Source organism: Nicotiana attenuata, chromosome 5 (assembly GCF_001879085.1).
Source record: "Nicotiana attenuata strain UT chromosome 5, NIATTr2, whole genome shotgun sequence".
In the NCBI taxonomy this organism is placed as follows: domain Eukaryota; kingdom Viridiplantae; phylum Streptophyta; class Magnoliopsida; order Solanales; family Solanaceae; genus Nicotiana; species Nicotiana attenuata.
Window position 1 is genome coordinate 5219331 of NC_031993.1, and position 23393 is coordinate 5242723.

Here is a 23393-nt window from a genome sequence, read left to right on the forward strand (position 1 = left end):
AAGAATTCCATTCAAAATTCTTTTCTTTTTCTCTTTTTTTTTCAAAAATCAAAAATCATAATTAATTCTTAATACCTAATTATTCTAAAAATAATAAACCTAGATGATAATCACCACAACTAACAAATTAAAAAAAAGAAAACTATTAAAATCAAAAATTAACTCCAAAAGTGCAAATTAAACTATTTTTTGTGATCTTCCATTTTCGAAAACAATTGATTGCTAAATAATTCTTAGAATGCAAACTTAACTCCTAAATGCACATGCAACATATTTTTTGTATTTTTATATGAATTAAAATGCACGGACAAAATGCAAGCAATTAACATAAAAATGCCACAAAAATCCGCAAAATTTCAAATGATAAAAGGGAATTATTTTGTTTGAAATTATGGGAGTAACTCAAATAGGGCAAAAATCACGTGCTCACAGTAACCATTAGCTCTAATGGCCTTCCCCTATCCTAGTTTTTTTAGCGGATGATCTAACCTTTATGAGTCACACACATTAATAAAAAATCGTGTACTGCTATTAAATTTGTCCCTGACATGTTTTGTAATCTCTCCGAACAAAGCATTAACATGGCCATATCAAAAATAATCTTCTCTAAGAATTGTCCCAAAGATATTAGAATTGCTACCGCCAATTTTTTCGGGATAAAAAGTAGTGAATCTTTTGATACGTACCTTGGATTCCCTATCCTAGACTCCCCCCAAAATCCAAATACTTTCTCTATATTATTGACAATATGCGAAATTGCCTTGCCAATTGAAAGATTAATTGTATAAACATGGCAGGTCGCACTAGTCTCTCATCTTCTACACTTGCTAACATTCCTAATTATGTAATGCAATATACCCTTCTACCAGACAAGATTCATAAAACCATTGACAAACTCCAAAGAAATTTCATCCGGGGTTCTAATGATTCCAAAAGAAAACTCCATCTCCTTCGGTGGGACAATATTACTCTTGGAAAAAGAAAGGTGGCCTTGGCCTTAGGAAAGCTAAATCAAAGAATTTAGCTCTACTTACAAGCCTTGTATGGAGATTTCTAAACTTTCCCCACGCCCCATGGGCAAAAGTTCTCATGCAATCATACAACTTTTCTTCCAGAAAGCATCAATCTTTTTGTTGGAAAAATATTCTTAAGGGTTGAAGGTCCCTGCCTTAGAAATGTTATTGAAGGTCCTCTAACAAAAAAAGATTCATCATTAACCATCAAAGACCTTATTAACCATAACAATTGGACCCTGGATAATATCTCATTGATTTTGCCTGACAATATAGTTGAGAAAATTCTCTCCATAAGTTTACCAATAGACAGAGGGCATGATTTTTTGATTCGGGAACCTAATAGTAATGGTTTGTTCTCTACAGCTTCTTGCTATAATCTAATTGAATCAGACATGAAGCCAACCATAATTTTTAGTTGGATCTGGGAAACGCATTGTCCTAATAAATTAAAATTTAAAATTTCTTCTATAAAAATGTTACCATAATAGGTTACCTTGTAGATCCTGTCTTCAACATATAGGAATGAATGTCGACAAAATTTGTACTGTTTGTCGCCAAGATGTTGAGGACATCCCCATATATTCATTCACTATTTTATAGCAAAAAATCTTTGGCAATCCCTTAACCTAAGCATCAACTGGCCAAAGTCCGAGGATGACCTTTGGGTTGATAAATTAAAATTTTCTAACCCTACAATTCTCTCTAAACTGATTACTTGGTCTCAATTTTTCCCCTTTGCTATTTGGAATCTGTAGCTAAATAGGAATAATAATATTAATAACAATATTTCTAATCACGTTTCTATCCCCTTACTCATCAAACAAGCTACTAAATTTGCTCTCCTAACTAGTAGAGAAAGTTGTCCCTCAAGAAATATTGTCTGTAGCACTAGTTGGCATAAACCACCTGCCGGTTGGTTCAAGCTTAATGTGGATGGAGCTTTTCAAAAGAATCACGGAGGAATACGTGGAGTTATAAGAAACAGCGCAGGAGACTGGATCCTGGGTTTCCACGAAGGAATACAAGCATTAACTTGTACACATACGGAAATTTTGGCTCTAACTAAAGGCCTAGAATTGGTTTTTCAACATAACTTATGGCCTTGCGAGATAGAAAACGATTCAACACAGGTAATTGAACTATTAGAGGAAGGCAACACCTCTTACAATTTTCTTTTACAATTCTGCAGGCGGTTGATTTCCAGTAAGGGGAAGGAGCTGGTGATCCGACATAACTTTAGACAATGGAATGAAATAGCTCACCTGTTGGCACAGGAAGGAGCCAAGCAATCAAAGCATGATAGTTTAGTTTGCTATGTTGTAACCCCTATCTTTGTTGAGCCCAGGATACTGGCGGACAAAGAGGGCCTTTCTTCTATCAATAAATTAGTTAGTGAAAGTATGTGTAGGAAGCTCGCCAAGCTTGGCAGCCATGCATGGCCTTTCAATCGTTTGTAGTTTGAAATAATAAATTATTCTAATTTCTCAAAAAAAAAAATCATTTTCCTTTTAAAAATATTTAATTTTAAATCAAATACATAAAAGATATTTTGTTGATACCAATTATTGACCTTTAATACCTCCAAGGGTTGTTTGGTTTCACGCTGGGATATTCAGGAATTAATAATCCTAAAATTATAATTTTGAAATTATTATCCATACCTGGGATAGTTTATATTAAAATCTTAATATAAAACTTATAGCGATATTAACTAGTGTCCGTAACTAAATATGAAATAAATGTAATCCTAAATTGTATTCCAAAATTTAGTATGAAGAATTAACTTAAATAACTGTCTCTTTAAGTGTTTAAATTTAAAATAACTGATATATGTATAATATGCATATAATTATATATAATTATTATATAATTTATGTATATTTGTTACCAAAAATAAACAATAAATTTGACGGCTATATGGATAAAGAACCCAATTATCTCCATTATTGTATTCGAGTTCAGCAACTTCAAGAGTAGTTACAATAACCTCAACCCCGTCCGGTTCGATTCATTTCTGCCCAAATTAACTCGTCGGAGTATTTTTTCAGCCACCAAAAGACCAATTTAACTCGCCAGAAATTCGCCGGATTCGGGTGAGTTGTTCCATGAGGAATAGGTAATGATAAAGGTACCAATCTACCTCAAGTTGATCTCTTGTCTTCTTCATTTGATTACTTAATCATTACATATATATTGAGAAAGATTTATTGGACTTCAAACCGTTGTGAATTTCCATCTAATCAAAGTTTTTCCTCCTAAATAATACTACTCCACCTTTTTATTAGCTGACTTCTAATTTCCCGTTAGGGTTTGGCCAATATTAGAGTGATAAAATGAAGAAAAAGCATTTGAAGCTGAAGGTTAAGAGAAAAAGTTTTTCGGAAGTTCAAATTTCTTTTTGATATGAACTTCTCGCGGAAAAAAGTTTATACAAGGTAAAAGCTTGCAATTAAAAAAAAAAACTTCTAAAATAACATTTTAATATTTACTCGAAGTTCACATACTCAAATAACATTTATGTATTGGAGGCATTTGGACAATGTTTGATTGAAGCTTAAGAGCATCTGAAGTTGAAGTTGAAAAAAAGTCCTAGAACTGAATATGACTTTTACTTGAAAACAATTAAAATCATTGAGTGAACAATTTTTTTACTTGAAATAATCTTAAAATAAGTTTTTCAATATTTCACCAGTATTTCAAATAGTGAAGTTCAATATTCACAAACGCTAATGGTCAAACTAGTTTTGCCCAGAGAATGCCGTTTGGAAAGTTTTTAATTTATGTTGGAAAAAATTGAAGGTGAAGTTAAAAAAGTGCAACATTTTGAAGGTAGCAATATAATTGATTAGGTCCGTCGAGATGCCTTTTCATGATTCAACCATTTTGCTTCACTTGCTGTATAGATTATAGCACTCCATTTTGAAGGTAGCAATATAATTGATTAGGTCCGTCGAGATGCCTTTTCATGATTCAACCATTTTGCTTCACTTGCTGTATAGATTATAGCACTCCATATAATATCTAATGACCCGCAGATTTCTTTGTTTGTTGTTTAATGTTACTGCCTGGTATGATCCGAGTTACGTATATCTTAATTTCTCGAAGGATCTGTCTTTTGTCCGATTTACGCAAAGGAGCAATTGTTACTGCTGATGATTACCTTTCTTGCGTTACCTTGTACTTTATACCTGTTTGAGATTGAAAGTTTGTTCAAAACTCAAATAATTCTTCTATATTAGATGCACTCGAAACAATACAACTGCTTTAATCTGGGAATATGCTGGCCTAATTCTATGATAGATGGTGAATTTAGTTGCAACTTTTGGCACCATCTTGACCTTGTCATCTATCAAAAAGAGCAACAAAGAAATTCTAGAAATAGGGGGGCAAAGCAGTACACCAATAAAAGAACTAGCCCCAAATGCGGGGAACAATTAAAGTGATTTCTGTAGGGCTCTGAATTTTGTTTTATGTAGCTTGTTGCAGTCTTCAACAGACAGGCAGATCTACTGGAGGAGGCTCCAATGATTCCAATTCACTAACTCCGTTTTCCACAAGGAACGCCATCGCCAAGCCCTAGCCAATGTGAACATCCAAGTGACAATGCATTAGCCATACTCCTGTTTAAGTCAATATTGTAAGTTAACTTGTAGCATTGAAATATGACATGGTATAGAAAAAGTAGGGAGTATTAGGAGATGTAAGTACTTGTTTCACTAGCTATTTCTCTTACCTGGATTGTCAGCGACAAATCTGATGACTGCCCACCCGTTAACGGGTACACTTGCCGTATTTCTGAGGGGTGGATCAACAAGGTTGAATTTCGCTGTATCTCTTTTCGGATTAAAGTTACCGAAACCCTCTGCAACGATGTAAAAATCATATCCGTGAAGATGAATTGGGTGATTTTCAGCTGTGAAGATACTTGTCCCCTGTAATACAACTTGCACTCTTGCCCCATATTTCAGCTTGTACAGCTTAGTTCCTCGAATAGGTTGCCACAGTGACCGACTTACATTACCGGTATAATCAAATTTTACAGGCGGTTTTGCTGGGAAATCAGTTGAGAAGACACCCGGTATGCCTTGGTGATGTGCTTGCAGCAGAGAAAAGTTGGACGGTAGCACAAAAGAAACATTGTTCATACTGGCAGTGAATCGAGTTCCATTTGGACCTTGACAATTACTCGAGCTTGCACCTTTTGGGCAGTTGTTCAGTCCCAGCCCAACTGTGAAGAATAGATTTTCATCAATTTCCTTGGGCACTTCGACCTTTCTTGGGCTTCTGAATTTAGTTGTGAAGGCTGTCGCAGTGGCCGTGTCATCATATGCCGGTAAAGATGGGAAAACTGGATTGGTCTTGGCACAGTTGGAAGAACAAGAAGCTGTCTTGTACTCAAGGATGGCAGTGGTTGTGGTATTATCAAAGGGGGCTCCTTGAGCGCTCGCATAGGCACGTGCTGCCATGTAATATTTGCTCGTGGCTGATCAGTTGTGATTAGGACGTCAGTTGTCTGGCCTGGTCCCAGCATAAGGACTGATGTTGTGAAGGGTTTAACATAAGAGGCATCCGCTCCAACAATAGTTAGTTTGTGGTTGGCGACGGAAAAGAAAAGTTGTTGGTTGAGTGCAGCGTTGATAACTCGGAGGAGGTTGGTTTCGCCCGAGTCCACAGGGACTATGGTAGTATCTGCATAAATGTGATTTCTGTGAAAACATGTCCTGATCACGTAAGGTAAATAATCATTTCCTAAATGTTAGAAATTGGTGTTTATACTGTGTATAATTTTCTTGATCATTTCATGTTCTAAAAGTATTGTAACAGTATCTTGAGAATTTAAACATAATGCTTTAACTTTGTTGGGGGAATTTCTAGAGTATTCTTGACTTTATGTATATAAAAAAATCTAGATATCACCTATATTGGTCATCTTAATTTCCGAGGAATGCTTTTTTTACAACTGTTACAGACATTCTGGATGAAGGGGAGCCTTGGCGTAACTGGTAAAGTTGCTGTCATGTGATCAGGAGGTCACGGGTTCGAGCCGTGGAAACAGCCTCTTGCAGAAATGCAGGGTAAGGCTGCGTACGATAGACCCTTGTGGTCCGGCCCTTCCCCGGACCCCGCGCATAGCGGGAGCTTTGTGCACCGGGCTGCCCTTTTTTTTTTTTACAGACATTCTGGGGATCAGAACTAACCTTGACTGGAACACTTGTAGAGGTCACCTGGTTGACCATTAATGGTGTATGCATCAGATACATTAGGAGCTGCTCCTGTTCTTGTGGCTCGTCTTATAACGTCAACAGGGTTTGCATCCCACCACTCACCTGATCAGCATTTACAAACTTTCATTTCAAGGAATTTTCTTAGGGACAACAGGTTATGATCAATGTTTCAGGGGGTAGATTGGAGAAATTGCATAACTCTTATTAGTATTCATTTAATAAATGATTAAAGCTTCTGGTAATTAGAGAAGGAAGTAGTACCTAGAAGAATTGGTGTTTCTCTTTTGGGCTTAGGAAATGGATATGAGTCTCCTTCTTTTGGATGGATAATTAGAGCTCCATAAACAGTAGCCCTGAGCCACGAGCTGTGGGCGTGCCACCAAAGTGTCCCTTCCTGTCCTTGAATTGTAAACCGGTAAGTGTAACTCTTTCCTGGTCTAATTGGGCATTGTGTAATGAATTCTGGTCCATCTGCCCATCCTGTTCTCATTTGCCTTACTCCATGCCTTTTGGAACACAACAAAGTAGTATAAGAAATGAAGAAAAAAACAAGATTAGTCATTACTGATATGAAATATAATCATGTGTTCATTTTGCATTGTGTGCATGAACTAACCAGTGAATGGTGACATTGTATCGAGCTCTATTGACAACTTTGACAACTAGAGTGTCCCCGTTGTTTACTTCTAATGTTGGTCCAGGGAATTGTCCATTCACCGTTATGGTGTTGTGAGTCTTGCACAGCCTCTTCACTGGTGTCGCTTGAATCTGTTACGAAAAAACAGAGGTCAGTATCGTAGAGTTTGTAACATTTACAAATTGTTAGCAAATTTAATGAATGGAAATCTTGGATAGCTTACAACAAAATCATGGTGGTGAGTTTTCGCAGATGCTGCATTTGCCAAGAGAAGCAAAATGCAGATAAAGAAGAAAGAACTCGAAGGGTTGGCAATGCTGTTGAAGGCCTCCATTGTTTCGTTTTCTTAAAACTCGGTCGAGTATTGGTAGATGCAAGACAGTGTTTGTTTGTGAAAGATTGGAGAGTTGAAGCTATGCTTTTATAGGGAGAGAAGTTGTCTGAAGCAACTCTTAGTTCAACTTTGTAAAGCAGTTGGTTCAACCACTTAGCCTATCTCTAACTGCAGTAATTCTCATGAATAATGCTTATATTGTAAGTCTTTTTCTTTGAGTTTGTTATATTCTCTATTTTCAAGGAAACATCATTTTTATGGTTTTTGCTTAACATTAACGATGTGCTTTTATCCAACAAACCAAAGTTTGTTGTTATGATTAAATACCATGTATCTTCCTCTATCACAAGTTCAAGGGAACTTCTACTCTTTATTAATCTTAAGTGCTCACCAAAAGTGGTGAAACAATCACCTTAAACAAAGCAGGAAATGATATACATATACATCTCGAAAAAAGAAAAGAAGTTGAAATGATTCAGATGTGTACTCGACATACGAATAATTTACTTGAAATATTTTTATTTTTTTTGATTAACTAATGCCATCAAATTTCTACTATTAGCAAAATTTCTTGTCGTAAGAAGCAGTGACTATGTCGTTATGTTTCAAATCCAAATAACCTATAGCTGTAGATCAAGAATTAGTTAAAACGTAAAAATCTATTGGGCATAGAAGTCATAGGTTGGTGTCGCACGACAAGATCTTTACCAAAATTAGATAAAAGAAATAAAATTTGATAGTTAGGCTTATTAATTCAAGGCTGCATATTTGTTTTTTGTTTTTTAGTTGGAGACTCTGGCTCCCATATGAATGTTCAGGGTGGGAAATAGTGAAGCTTCATAGGGTCTTTCTTTGCAGGTGCAAGTAACATGTCTATTTTACTGAACCTCTCTCCGAGATAGTGCCCAGATCGTTACGCCTTTTGTGCGGGTTGAAACTTATCCGACGAGGTATTTCGCTACTTACTATAACGGGCCACCATTCGTTCAGGTTTCGGGCACCGACTCCCTTGTGGACTCTACTAGTGCTCGAAATTAATGTTGATGGAGAAGATCAAGTACGTTTCCCTTTGTCTGTTCAAGCCTTTAGCCTTAATGGATAGAGTTATTCAGTACCTATACTGGTGAAAGGTAGCAGATAAATATTAATCGAGGTGCAAACAAGTTGACCTGAAGAACACCGCGATTATAAAAAAAATAAAACAGTAGAAGGAGAACGACTTTTGATGGAAATGAACTCTTCACCAATCGATAACCTTGATTGGAATGGAATCTTGTGCCACTTCCTTAGATTGCAACTGCTATTACAAATAGTAAATATTTGGAAGTTGGATAAGTATTTGCTATTGAACGGAGGATGTTAAATCTTCATTAACCGTATAACAATTTTATTATTAAAGACTAAAGAGTAAAACCAAAGTATATGGAAAGGGAGTTTGGAGCAACGGTAAAATTATTTTCGAGTGGGCTATACGTCATGGGTTTGAGCCGTGGAATCAGCCACTGATACTTGCATTAAGGTAGTCCGCCTACATCACACCTTCTTGGAGTGCGAACCTTACGTAAATACGGGATGCTTTGTACTTGGCTGCCCTAGTAAAGTCAAAGTATATGCTACTAAACCAAATTAATGCATGAAGTCTAGTAGAGGAAGTTGATGGCAAAAGTCTTATTCAGTTTGTTGTGCCTATTAAATCAGTCTGTTAAAATTTGTATTGGTTCTTAATTCTAAATTTAGTTAGAGAAACGTAAAACGACAAGCTGATGTCCTTAAGTAGGTGGTCTGTCAAAAAACATATTCCCCCATTCTTTTGACTTCTCTTTTTCTCTTCTTTTGTTTATAGCAACAATTGAAAACGAAAAAGTCTAAGACGTACACTTACGTCCACGTGTTATTATTTTATTCTTTTTGTTTTCTAGAAGTAGATAACTTCCACATTTTTTCTACTAACTAGTCTCTAGTTTCTACGTTCGTGCGATGCACGAATATCTTATGTCAAATATTATGAAACACACACAAAAAAATAAACTTTCAATTGCATAATATTCTAAAATTAATTGCAACTGAATATGTACGAAATTCAATACGTACAAAGTTTAATAATTTGTTTCCTTAGAACAAAAAAGATATGATATACAATCCAAACGAACAAATTAATAATGTTTTGGCACAATGAAAGGACAAAATAGAACTAAATATTACGGAATTATACAATTATGCAATTAAAATTATAAAATTACTTAAAGGATATAACAATACTTAATATTATTTTTCTGATTCAATAATTCTTTTTTGATTTAATTAAGCCTTAATAATTCAGATACATGAGAATCATATTTACTCAAGATACATTAGTAACAAAGAAACTAAAAATAGAAAGGTCATTTAGTCATTCATACCTTCTGTTGACATTTTTTTGTGTGGCACGTTATCCTATGTCAATTATTACAAAAGTCATATCTAATAAAATATAAATTCTTAACTATACAAATATTCAAAAGAAAATTATATGTTACCTCTAGAAAATAATTTAACTCCAATCATAATCAATCCAATCTCTAAATTCAACTCCAATTCTGATTAATCCAATCTCTAGTTAAAATGCACGTGAATTCACGTTCCGTCAGTTCCTAACTAAAGAAATAAAAGGTATCGAAGAACTTTCCAAATATCCTATCGTGAAAAGAAAAAAACCTATTCAAGAAGGAATCATGATATTTTATTAGAAGGAAAAATATTAATATTTATAAAAAAATTCCTAACACGTAAATAAAAACAAATCACTTTCAGGAGTGAATGAAATTTATGTGAAGTTCCTTACACAATAAAAAGGTAAAAAAGAGTTCTTAAAATTCCTAATGTGAATAAGAAACAATAAAAGCTCCCCAAGAAGAAATCTCCTGTCCTCCCACTAAGATTACGTACTTGCTGTAATTAGGAACAACAATTTTTTTTGAAAAAAAATTATGGATATGCTTTTCTAATCTAAGTAGGATCAACTTTATAGGATCGGCGTATGTGTAGTTTAAATTGAAAAAGAATTTCATCATTTGATAATTTACAATTAGATCCTTAAATTATACAAATACTTAAGGGCAAAAAAGCCGATCAATATTTTAGGGATATTTTAGTCGTTCAATATTTAGCATAAATTATTCTTGCTTTTATAATAATATATAGATAATAACATTTGTAACTCTGCGACTATATAATATGGTGTTATTTAAGGATGTGACCTAGTGGTCAACGAAATAAGAGTAGAATCGTGAGGCCTTAAAATCTCAACAGAGCCAAAAAAAAGTAGGGATTTTTACATACCTGTACACTATTGGAAACTTTATTACCCTCCCTATTCAAGTTTCAATTTAATTACATCCTATATACAAAATTACCAATTATGTACACTTGAGGAATTAAATGAGTATCCCTTTATATTAGGAATCAATTATTTCCAATCCTTATTCTCTCTCCCTCATGCTCTCTCTCTCTCTCTCTCTCTCTCTCTCTCTCTCTCTCTCTCTCTCTCTCTCTCTCTCTACGTCTCTCTACGTCTCAATCCCTAATTCCAGTAATGTAGAGCAAAAGAAAAGAGAGCAGCAATTCCACCATTGACAGCTATTAAAAGGCTGTGAATTCGAATTTGGATTTTTAAAAAATATTATTTATTTGAATTAGGTGTTGTTGCAAACAATTGGGAATTCTCTCTATGTCTCTCTTTATCTCTCAATCCCTAATTCCAGTAATATAAAGCAAAAGAAAAGAGAGCAGCAATTCCACCATTGACAACCATTAAAAAGCTTTGAATTCGAATTTGGGTTTTCAAAAACAATTATTTGTTTGGATTAGGTGTTGTTGCAAACAATTGGGAATATGGTTTGGAGTTTATATCGCAATTTTGAGGGTGCTTTGGTGAAGATTAGACTTATATAATTAGTTGTATGAAATTTATTTTTACTATAAATAAATCAGCTACAAAATATACAAAGGACACATTGTATAAAAGGTCAAACCCCAAAAACGAATTTGTATTGCAATCCCAAAAACACGTTGATTTCCGCAAAATAAGAAGCAATTTATATTTTCCAGTTATCAGATCAAATCCCAGAAACACTTGAAGATGATCCAATGGGTATTTCCCGTGATTCATAGGGAACGGCAAAACTTTTATCTCCCCTGTGGTTATTGTAGACAATAAATTTGCGTCGAAAAAATAAAATCAAGACTGAAAAATATTGTAACAATCGTAGTATTTTTATTTCAAATAATTGAGTGTTACAATCTCTACAATTCCTCTGATTCTACTTTTCAATAGTAAATAAATTCAAGGGCCTTTTGAGCTTGATCTTGAATCTATATTTGTTTCCACGAACGATGATCTTGTTCTTGAACTTGAGCTTGAGCTTGATTGCTTGAACTTGATCTTGATTCGTTCTTCGTTCTTGAGCTTGAACTTTATTTCTTGAACTTGAACTTGATTGCTTGAAGCTTGAAACTTGTAGAGAAATTTGCGGTGTTTGATCCACGAGCTCTCTCTTGCTTCTTGTTATAACTTCTGGTGGTCTTTTCTGAGTTATGAAGACCCCTATTTATAGTTGTGGAAGGGAAGAGTTGTGATAAGAACAAACTCTTTCCGACCAATCAAATTGAAGTGTGACATGCTCGCATTTAATTGGCCAGAACATGTCACTTGCACACGTGGCGCGATTTCATTGGCCTTTAGTATGACTGGGCATGCCTTGTCATTTTGACACGTGGCATGGTCCTATTGGCTCTTCCGCTTGACTTGGCGCGCCACGTCATTTGACACGTGGCGCCAAAGTGGGCCTCTAGGAAGATGTCATCTTGGGCTTAATGAAGTGGGCCATTACTTTAGCCCAATTTAATGGGCTAGCCCAATAATATTGGTCTTATATAATTAATCCAATTATATTAGCCCATAATATTTATTTGGCTTAATATAGTTCAAATAATTTTATGAATTTAAATCCAATAAAATTTAAATGCCTACAGTTATATTGTACAGGTAAGCTTGAGTATTTAAAGGAAATTCTTCTAACCGTAAATCATATCCTTAAATCATAGTAGGCCGTTACGCGGTACTTATGCTAATGAAAGATAGCAAGTACACAATAAAATAATCGACATACATACAAGGTACCACAATAAAATAACTAAAAAGAATATAGTGTTTGTTGCTACTAACGAGCGTAGTAACATCTTTAGTGAGTTAACTTTTCTTTTCATCATCATTTTATATTTGTTCTAACTCTGAATTCATTAGCACAAAGTGAAAATAGGGAATAGTAAACTTACTTTTATCAACTTTCTGAATTTTATTACTATTTGATGAGTCACACAAACTTCTTTTTGTCCATAACTTTTTTCATATGTTTTTTTCTAATTATAAAAGTCTATTTATAGAACTTTTATCTAGTTTGAAATTATGTCAATTACATTTTGAATATTCAAAGATCAATGTTGAAATTAAGAGTACTTTTCATTAACTTTATGTAAAATAAATAGAAAAAAAAAACTCAGCATAGCGAGCAGCGACTTATTAAAGATGATCACCCAGGCAAATATGCGCCTTTAGCCTTTATGAAAGATTATTAATTTATTAAATTATATTTGAACATAAATTTTACAAGGAAAAAAAGAAAAGCTGAAGGTTTCAAATCACAAATTATGATGATCGGAGTACTATTTTACAAGTCGACAAAACTCTCTTTGACTGATGAATCAAGAAAAGGTAAATCAATCAGCCATTTTGTTTCGTATCTGTATACTACTCCCATATAATTATCTAATCACAGGCGGATTCAAAATATAAATTTTATGGGTCCGAGTTCAAAATTCTACTGCAGTTCATTTGATTTATTAGGTTCTAAATCCATCTTTTGTACTTGTTTTGTGGGCTGTTTAACTACTTGTTTAAAGTGTTCAGAAAGGCGAAAAACACAAAAACAACTCTAAGGTCCGTTGGGGCTTTAAGCGCAAAGGGCAAATAAAATGTGAGCTTTGATGAAAGAAATGCGCAAATGGAGAATAAATAACAAATATATGGACAAAAAGATTTACAAAGAATTACGATAAAGTGAAATGTCAATAGAATTACCCTTATTGGCAAGGAAAAGTATGTTTTAGAGCAGATGATGAAGCGCCTGCTAAGCGAGGCGAAGCACTCAACATATTTTGAGCCTCGCTTCAGGCTTAAGCGCATCTTTAACAACACTGCTTTGTTTAGTAGAGTTTTTAACAACAACAACAAAAAATCCAGTGTAGTCCCACAAATGAGGTCCGGGAAGGGTAGAGTGTATGCGGAGCTTATCCTGCAAACCAATCCAACAACCGAAGGGAATTGAGCTCAAAGGTACTGGATTTGAGTGAACCACATAGTTGTAAACTACATCCGCCCCTGCTAATCTACTGACCCGCAGATTTCTTTGTTTGTTTAATTTTAATGCTATTGCCTGGTATCATCCTCTGTATATCTTCTTGAGAGATCGATCTGTCTTAGTCCAAATTATGCTAGTAAGGAGCAATTTTTTCTGCTGATGATTACCTTTTTGTCTTAGGTTGTACTTCTACTGTATTTCTGCTTTCCTTGAGCCGAGCCGAGAGTCTATTGGAAACAACTTCTGTAGGTAGGGGTAAGGTCTGCGCATACACTTCTCACTGCGTATACGCTACCTTTCCCGGACCCCATTAGTGGGATTAGAATGGATATGTTGTTGTTGTAGTAGTAATTCATGGCGGTGTGAGATTCAAAGGTTCATGCCAAATTAGTTTTTTTCAATAGGCAGTTTGTAATTGCAGTATAGTTCAAAACTCAAATATTTCTTCTCTGTTAATTTCACACCAAACAATACAATGTGGGAATAATCTGGGAATAATGCTGTCCTACTCCTAGGACAGATGGTGAACTCAGTTACAACTTTTGGCACCATCTTGTCCCAGTCATCAATTTAAAAAAAACAACAACAAACAAACTCTAGGAGATCAAGAAAAAAACTAGCCCCATAGTGGGGAAACATCATTTAGAAAGGCTAATTGATTTCTCTAGGGCTCTGAATTTTGTATTATGTTGCAGTTGTTAACAGACAGGCAAATCTACTGGAGGAGCCTCCAATGATTCCAATTGAGTAACTCCATTTTCGACGATGAACGCCATTGCCAAACCCCAGCCAATGTGAACATCCAGGTGGCAATGCATTAGCCAAACTCCTGTTTAAAAGATAATATTGTAAGTCGAATTCAGGGGACGGAGCTAGGTAGGCGGAAGGGGGTTCAGCCAAACCACCTTCGCCGAAAATTACACTAAGGTTAATTTTTTTCCATGTATATATATTAGATGTTGAATACCCTTAGATTAATCACGTGTTTTTTTATTCCCCTTAGTGAAAATCCTACTTCCGCCACTGGTTCGAATTGTAAACATAGTATAGAAAAGAGTTTGAAATGTTAGAGAAATGAGTATGTAGTTGTTTCCCTTTGTATTCTGTTACCTGGATTGTCTGCAACAAATCTGATAACCGCCCATCCTTTGACAGGTACACTGGCCGTATTTCTGAGAGGTGGATCAACAAGGTTGAATTTAGCTGCATCTGTTTTTGGATTAAAGTTACCGAAACCCTCTGCAATTATGTAAAAATCATATCCGTGAAGATGAATTGGGTGGTTTTCAGCTGTGAAAATACTTGTCCCTTGTAACACAACTTGCACTCTTGCCCCATATTTCAACTTGTATAGCTTCGTTCCTCGAGTAGGTTGCCATAGTGATCGGCTTACATTACCGGTGTAATCAAATTGTACAGGTGGTTTTGCTGGGAAATCAGTTGAGAATACACCAGGTATGCCTTGCTGATGTGCTTGTAGCAGGGAATAGTTGGATGGTAGAACAAATGATACATTGTTCATACTGGCTGTGAAGCGAGTACCATTCGGACCTTGACAGTTTCTGGAGCGAGCGCCTCTTGGGCAGTTGTTGAGTCCTAGCCCGACTGTGAAGAATAGATTTTCGTCGATTTCAGTGGGCACCTCGACCTTTCTTGGGCTTCTGAATTTGGTTGTGAAGGCTGTAGCTGTGGCTGTGTCGTTAAATGCTGGTAAAGATGGGGAAATTGGATTTGTCTTGACACAATTGGAAGAACAAGAAGCTGTCTTGTACTCAAGGATTGCTGTGGTTGTGGTATTATCAAAGGCTGCGCCTTGGGCGCTTGCGTAGGCACGTGCTGCCATGTAATATCTAGCTGGTTGCTGATCAGCTGTGATTAGGACATCAGTTGTCTGTCCTGGTCCGAGCATAAGGACTGATGTTGTAAAGGGTCTAACATAAGAAGCATCTGCTCCAACGACAGTAAGTTTGTGGTTGGCCACAGTAAAGAAAAGTTGCTGATTGAGTGCAGCATTGATAACTCGAAGGAGGTTGGTTTCGCCCGAGTCCACAGGGACTATGGTTGTATCTGCAAAAAAAATCATATCTATGAAAACATGTCCTGAACAGGTACGATATCAAATCATAGTTTGGCGAACGTCACTGTAACATGGCTTGGTGGAATTTAGTCTTTATACTATGTGTAAACTTGCTTCCATTAGTTGAGATTAGAACTAACCTTGGCTGGAACACTTGTAGAGATCACCTGGTTGACCATTGATGGTGTATGCATCAGATACATTAGGAGCTGCTCCTGTTCTTGTTGCTCGTCTTACAACGTCTATAGGGTTTGTATCCCACCACTCACCTAATCATCATCGTCAAACTGTCATTTCAACGAAATTTCTAAAAAACAGAATATATGAGAAAATGCATGACTAGTATTCGTTTTCAGGAACGATTAAAGCTTTTGGTATTGAAGAGAAGGTAGAGTAGTACCAAGCATAATTGGTGTTTCTCTTTTCGGCTTAGCAAACGGATAGGATTCTCCTTCTTTCGGATGGATAATTAGAGCTCCATAAACCGTAGCCCTGAGCCACGAGCTGTGAGCGTGCCACCATAGAGTCCCTTCCTGTCCTTGAATTGTAAACCGGTAAGTGTAACTCTTTCCTGGTCTAATTGGGCACTGAGTGATAAATTCTGGTCCATCTGCCCATCCTGTTCTCATTTGCCTTACTCCATGCCTTTTGGAACACAGTAAAGTCGTACAATAAGGAAAAAAATCGTATGACAAATAATCGTGTCTTATTTATTAGTAACATATATAAGTTCAGTTGAGTTCTGCATGCATGAATTTACCAGTGAATGGTGACATTATATCGAGCTTTATTGACAACGTTGACAACTAAAGTATCCCCGTTGTTTACTTCTAATGTTGGTCCAGGGAATTGTCCGTTCACCGTTATGGTGTTGTGAGTTTTGCACAGCCTCTTCACTGGTGTTGCTTGAATCTGTTACAACAAAACAGAGGTAGGTATCATAAGCTTTTGTAAAATCTACGAAACGTTAGCATATAACGAAGGGAAATCTTGGATAGCTTACAACAAAATTATGGTTGTGAGTTTTCCCAAATGCTGCATTTGCAAGGAGAAGCAAAATGCATAGAAAGAAGAAAGAACTCAAAGGGTTAGCAATACTATTAAAAGCCTTCATTTTTTCCCTTCTCTTAAAACTCTTATTTGAGTATTAGTAGATGCAATTCAATGCTTGTTTGTGAAAGATAGTAGAGTTGAGTCTATGTTTTTATAGGGAGAAAAGAAGAGAGAAATACGTAGTCTGAGTTTGACAGATTATGTTTTCAATACTTAGTTCAACACCATGTAGAAGGTGTTGGTTCACCAACTTAGCTTATCTCTAACTGCATAAATTTTCATGAATAATGCTTACATTATAAGTCTTTTTATTTGAGTTTGTTATATATTTTATTTTCAAGGAAATATCAACTTTGTGGTTTTTGCTTAACATTCAAAGATGTGCTTTTATCCAACAAACTAAAGTTTGTTGTTATGATTAAAGGAAACATCTGCTCTTCGAGTTAAGAGTTTAAGCGATATATATCGTTAGTTTAAGTTACAAATTCCATATTTTAATAAGGCTTACCCGTAGATATTCTTTGGATGACCTGATGGTATAAAAACTCATTATACTGACAGTGTATATAACTTAAACACTAATCTTAAATGCTACTAAAACTGGTGAAAACAATTCTCTTTAATAGAAAAGGGAACTGTTAAGATTCTTTTCAAAAATGGATAGAAATTGAAGGTTAGACTTATAAAATCAAGATTGCATATTTGGTTCTTTCCTCTTTGGAGCAGGGGATCCACATATGTATGATCAGGATTAGAAGTTTACTATAGGAGTAGTACTTTTTTTTTCTTTTTATTGGGGATGTGAGGAGCCTTGATGTAACTCGTAAAGTTGCTGTCATGTGACCAGGAGGTCACGGGTTCGAGCCATGGAAAGAAATGCAGGTTAAAGCTGCGTACAATAGATCCCTGTGATCTGGCCCTTCCACGAACCCCGCGCATAGCGGAAACTTAGTGCATCGAGATGTCCTTTTTTTATTGGGGATATACTCGTGAATAGTGGGAGGAGGTGAATATGGGCAGCCTGGTGCACAAAGTATTTCACGTTCACACAGGATCCGGGGAATGACCGCACCCCAAAGGGTGTGATGTAGATAGATTACCCTAATGCAAGCATTAATGACTGCTTCCATGGCTCGAACCCTTGACTTATAGGTCATACGGAGACAACTTTACCGTTGCTCCAAGGTAGTGGAAGGAGGTGAAAATCTTCGGTGAAATTAAAAATCCTACACCAGAAGTCACTAATAAACTATGTTGCGCGGAGTCTCCAAAATGTTGTCGCACCCATATCGGATCTTCCAAAAATGCACTATTTTTAGAGGATCTGACACACACCAGAGATATTTTCGGAGAATTTGAGCAACATATCTAATAGATACTTGGTTTGTTATTTGGTCATTGAATGGAGGATGGTTAAAACTTCAGAAAGTGACAGTTTTGGTGGTTAAAGATTAGAATTAAAATATGGTAAACAAAGATAGGATTAAGTCTAGTGATGATGAAGTTAAAGATTGCCAAAGTCTTATTGTGTTTGGCGTGTCTATTAAAATAATAATGTTATAGATTTGATAGGTTCTATAGTCTAACTATAACTTTAGTTAGAGAAACCTACAAAAACTAACTTTGATTTGATTAGTGATGTCATTTAGTAGGTGGTCTGTCAAACAACACAATTCCCCCTCCCTTTGACTTCTTCACTTTCCTTTTCTTTTTTTGCACCATTTAAAAAAGAAACAAGAAAAAGAAGAAAGACGTACGTATGTAACCCACGTGTTATTATTCTTTTTTCTTTTCTAGAAGTAGGTCTTCCAAGTTCCAATAGATAAAAGGACGACGGTCGAGCGCATTAAGCATCCCGCATCCATGCAGGATCGGGAGAAGGGCTACAATCCAAGAGGGCATGATGTATGCAGCATACCTTAATGTAAGCATCAATGGCTGATTCCACAGCTCGAACCTGATCACATGAAGACAGCTTTACTGTTGCTCCGAGGTCCCGTTTCATAGTTCCATTGATGAAAAAATTATCTGAAATAGTGAGCAATCTACCCTCCAAATAAGATCTTTCATTTCGAATCTAGATTAATTGGACCCCAAAATGAATATCGGAGACCAAGTGAGAAACTAAAAAAATTTGATGAAAACATTGGTAATACTAATATGTAAATACTAGCGCAGATGTATATTGAGAGTTGTGATTTGTCTTTCATTCAATGATACCATCATTGTAAGAGTTAAAATTTTACGCATTAATAGTTGTACATTTTTTTTGTACGATTCTGTAAGTAATCTGATATCACATGTTAAACAGCACTTGTAGTACGAAATTTTTTTAACTGTCACTTGTACTACTAGATTCGAAGAGTAACCTTGGAGCAACGATAAAACTGTCTCTGTGTGAATTACAGGTCACGGGTTCGAGCAGTAGAATCTACCGCTGATACTTGCATCACAATAGGCTACCTACATCACATCCCTTAGAGTGTGGCCCTCCTCCGAAATCTGCGTGAACGGAGGTACTTCGTGCACTAGACTGCCCACTTATCTAACTAAATTCCTTATTATAAAGCGGGAAGTGTAACTAACATGATTAATTACCAATATGGTTTCGTGTAAATATGTGTTCGTAATAAATTTGTGGTCTAGAGTTGTTATCAGGTCTCCCTTAATGCTGAAGCATATAGGTTGGAACTAGGCACGATGGACTAATGCTAGTTTGGAGCATATCTGTTGGAATTAGGAACTAGAGATTTTCTTTATTTAGGACAATAGTGTCCTGATCAGCTTGCGCGCACGTCAACATAGGCAGGGACGAAAGTAGGATTTTCACTAAAAAATTCAAAAAGTTAAGAAAATAGATACATAAAGAAGTTAAAGGTGATTCAACATCTAATATAAATACATAAAAATAAGTTCACCTTATATGCGCAGTATAATTTTCGGGCGAAAGGGTTCAGCTGAACCCCCTTCAGCCCACCTAGCTCCGCCCTGAACATAGGTGCGAGATTCACTAACGCTTAGGCAGATGTGACCAGTAATATAATTCAGGGGGGGGGGGGGGAGGACTACAAGTGGGAGATTGTTAGATTAGTTAGTGTTTGATGGGAGTATTTGAGAAGAGGCTGTTTTGTCCCTCATTGGAAAAAAGAAAGAAAGGAAGAGGTGTTTAAAAGCACCTCTTTGTCTTATATAGTTTGAATATTTTTTAGGGTGTTTTGGAGGGAAATTGGAATTTGACTATATTATTAATAGTCAACATTGGGCACTTGGGCTTTGGGCCAATTAGTATTATTTTAATTTATATATATGAGTATTGGGTCGGGTTGGGTCATCCTATTTTAAGTGGATTATTATTTGTTAGACTGAAAATAAAAAATAAAAAAACACAAAATAAAAAAATACTACTGAAAAATTATATTTTCCGATCACTATGATTTTGTGCGAGTTATTAAAAAGTCATAGTTATATGACCATTTGTGAAATTTACTCAACTATCGCCCTCTATCTGTAGTTAAAAAAAAAGCAGTTGGTCTGTAGACTCTACCAAGAAAGATGAGACCTTTCTTAATTATAAATGTATTGGGAAAAAACTGAATTTATGTATTGAAGATAACGTGTCATGACACGTGGATTGGTCAAATGGTCAAAACGTGGTAATCAGTTAGGAGACACGAGCAACAACAGATGCGGGAGAGAAGATACTTAAAGGCACGAGCTATTATTCAAATGAAATGAGACTCGTACCTGTTCGAGTCATTTAAAGCTCGAAGATCAGAAGGAATTGAAGACATGAATCTGATAGCGTAAAAGAGTCCAAATTCAGCATTAAATGCCAAATACGTTAGAGAATTTGTATTTAATAGGAATGATTGAGTAACGTTTCTTTTAATGTCATTTATTGCTCATAATTGCCTCATTAAGACAAAGGCATTACACTTTCTCTTAGAATTAGCTATAAAAGGAGAAGGTCTCAACATCTGTAGGGGAGATCATTGTGATTATACTGAAATATAAACTTATTCATTGCTTTATTGTCATTCTTAAAGTCTCTCATTTCTTGATTATCAGTAACCTGATTTCTCTCTTAATTTCTAGCTTTAACCAAATATTCAGTTTTTTGGTTAAACAAATTGGTTCCGTTACCGGGAATCTGATAATCTATTCTTTTTAAGTTACATTTTATCTGTTGTTATCATCATGTCAAACAACAACAACAACAATAACAGTGAAAATACCTTGGGAAACCATGAAAATCAAATCCATCAAAATCAAGGAGATTTACAAAACATTAACGTGGTTCCTTCCGCTCAAAATTCACCACGTCAATCTCGTGAAGGCACTCCTGCTCCTGAATCTCATGTTGTTGAACAAGAGCAATCTGAACATTTTGAAGGAGCAGATGAAGCTTTACAAAAAGTAATTGATGCACGGGTTAGCAAAGCTCTTCAAGCTCTGGTTAGTCGATTACCTACTGCACCACCCACACCTACGCCTAATAACAATACATTGGAGAATCCTCGTTCTGGCCTTGTTAATTCTGGAAATGGAGGAACCCCCAGTGAACCACAGGAAGGAGAACCAGGTAATTCAAATAATTCTCATTTGCAAAATTTAGTACTAACTTTGCAGAAATGGCTTAAGGAACAAAATGAGAGCATCGAGCAAATCCCTAGAGTTCCCCCTGTAATCAAAGGAGTGGATGTGGATAAATACTTGCAACAACCTTGGAAACCAAGTGCTGCTCCCCTTCCAATCCCTAAAAAGTTCAAAATGCCTGACATCTCGAAATATGATGGCACAACAGACCCACGTGATCACGTAACTGCATTTACTACAGGTGTAAAAGGCAACGACTTGACCAAGCAAGAAATTGAATCAGTGTTGGTCAAGAAATTTGGAGAAACACTCACCAAGGGTGCATTAACCTGGTATTCTCTTTTATCTGAAAATTCTATAAACTCTTTTGCTGAGCTTGCAGATTCTTTTATTAAAGTGCACTCGGGAGCTCAAAAGGTTGAAAAAAGAATGGAAGACATTTTCAAAATTAAACAAGGGGACTCAGAGTTGCTCAGAGATTTTGTTGATAGATTCCAACGTGAAAGGATGACTTTACCCCGTGTACCTGATAATTGGGCTACAATAGCTTTTGCAAGCAACTTAAATGATAAAAGTTCTAAAGCCACAAGAAGACTTAAAGAAAGCCTTCGAGAGTTCCCTGCAACCACGTGGAATGACGTTTATAACAGGTACAGTACAAAGTTGCGAATTGAGGAAGATACCGTACCTCAGTTTCATCATGAAGAAAGGAGCAATTCCAGGAGGTCAGAAACCGAAAAAAGATCAGGTAAAAACAGATATGAACCATATATGGGACATGCAGGAAAAGACTCACGGTCAAAGGAGGATAATCAACGATATGATCAAAAATCGAGGAACAGGGAATCTGGTTCTTCATCAAGGTTCAGAAATGACCGAAACAGACAAGAGTCGCGAGATGATGACAGAGGTTTAAAAGCGAGATTCGGTGGGTATAATTTCAATGTCACTACCTCCGAGCTCGTAGCTGTTTTAAGGAGCATGGGAGACAGGGTACAGTGGCCAAAAGAGATGCGGTCAAATCCAAATAGGCGCAATCCAGATCATTGGTGCGAATTCCACAATGATCACGGGCATAAGACTTCAGAATGTAGATTCTTACAAAGTGAAGTGGACCATCTATTGAAACAAGGGTATCTCACTGAGTTATTTAGTGAGAAAGGTAAGCAAGCCTATATGAAAAATAGGCAAGAGCCACCAAAGCCCCCATCACCCAAGAGAACCGTGAATGTTATAAGTGGGGGAAAAGATATTTATGGTGTAACATATACGACTTCCAACAAGGTTTCTAAAGTAACGATTACACACGGGAAACGGGTACGACAGGTTTTAAAAATGAAAGTATTTCTTTCGATGATGCAGATACTGAAGGAGTGATGACCCCCCACAACGACGCACTGGTAATATCTTTACTTGTACACGACACTAATGTAAAACGAATTTTTATTGATCCAGGATGTTCCGTAAATATTATACTACTAAGGGTATTACGTGAAATGCAAGCTGAAGACAAAATGATACCGAAGGCGCATACCTTGTCCGGGTTCGACAATTCAAGTGTAGTAACAAAAGGAGAGGTAGTTCTAACAACTTTTGCTGCAGGTGTTGTTAAAGAAACTAAATTTCAGATAGTAGATATGGAAATGGCTTACAATATGATCATGGGGAGACCTTGGATCCATGATATGGATGCTGTCCCGTCAACTCTACATCAAGTTATTAAATTCCCATCTCCATGGGGAATATGCCAAATCAGAGGCGATCAACAAACATCTAGAAGCATCAATTCCGTTGCAGATTCAATTGTCAATGGTGGAGACAAATAGCAATTACAGAATTTAGGTGAGGGTAACACGGAGTCAACCTCACCTGAGCAAAAGCAAACAGATGTGGATTCGAGACCTGACACCATTCAAGAACCGGAGGAGAACGAAATATCAAAACAACGATAGAAGAGCTAGAGGCCTTGGTGTTGTTTATACATTGGCCCGAGAGAAAAGTATACATAGGAGCTAATCTTAGCCCGAAGGTAAAACGTAAATTGATTGAATTTTTAAAAG

General features: G+C 36.2%; 1 protein-coding gene and 1 pseudogene across 1 annotated transcript; both read right to left on the minus strand.

Moving 5' to 3' along the window:
* Positions 4486–7547, minus strand: LOC109225211 (annotated as a pseudogene).
* Positions 14031–16880, minus strand: LOC109225212 (laccase-12-like). Its single transcript, XM_019389805.1, has 6 exons — positions 16688–16880; positions 16445–16596; positions 16085–16329; positions 15825–15953; positions 14718–15674; positions 14031–14436 (listed from the first exon to the last, which is right to left on the minus strand). Exons 1-6 carry the CDS (start codon positions 16796–16798, stop codon positions 14306–14308), a joined length of 1725 nt encoding a protein of 574 aa, XP_019245350.1. The 5' UTR covers positions 16799–16880; the 3' UTR covers positions 14031–14305.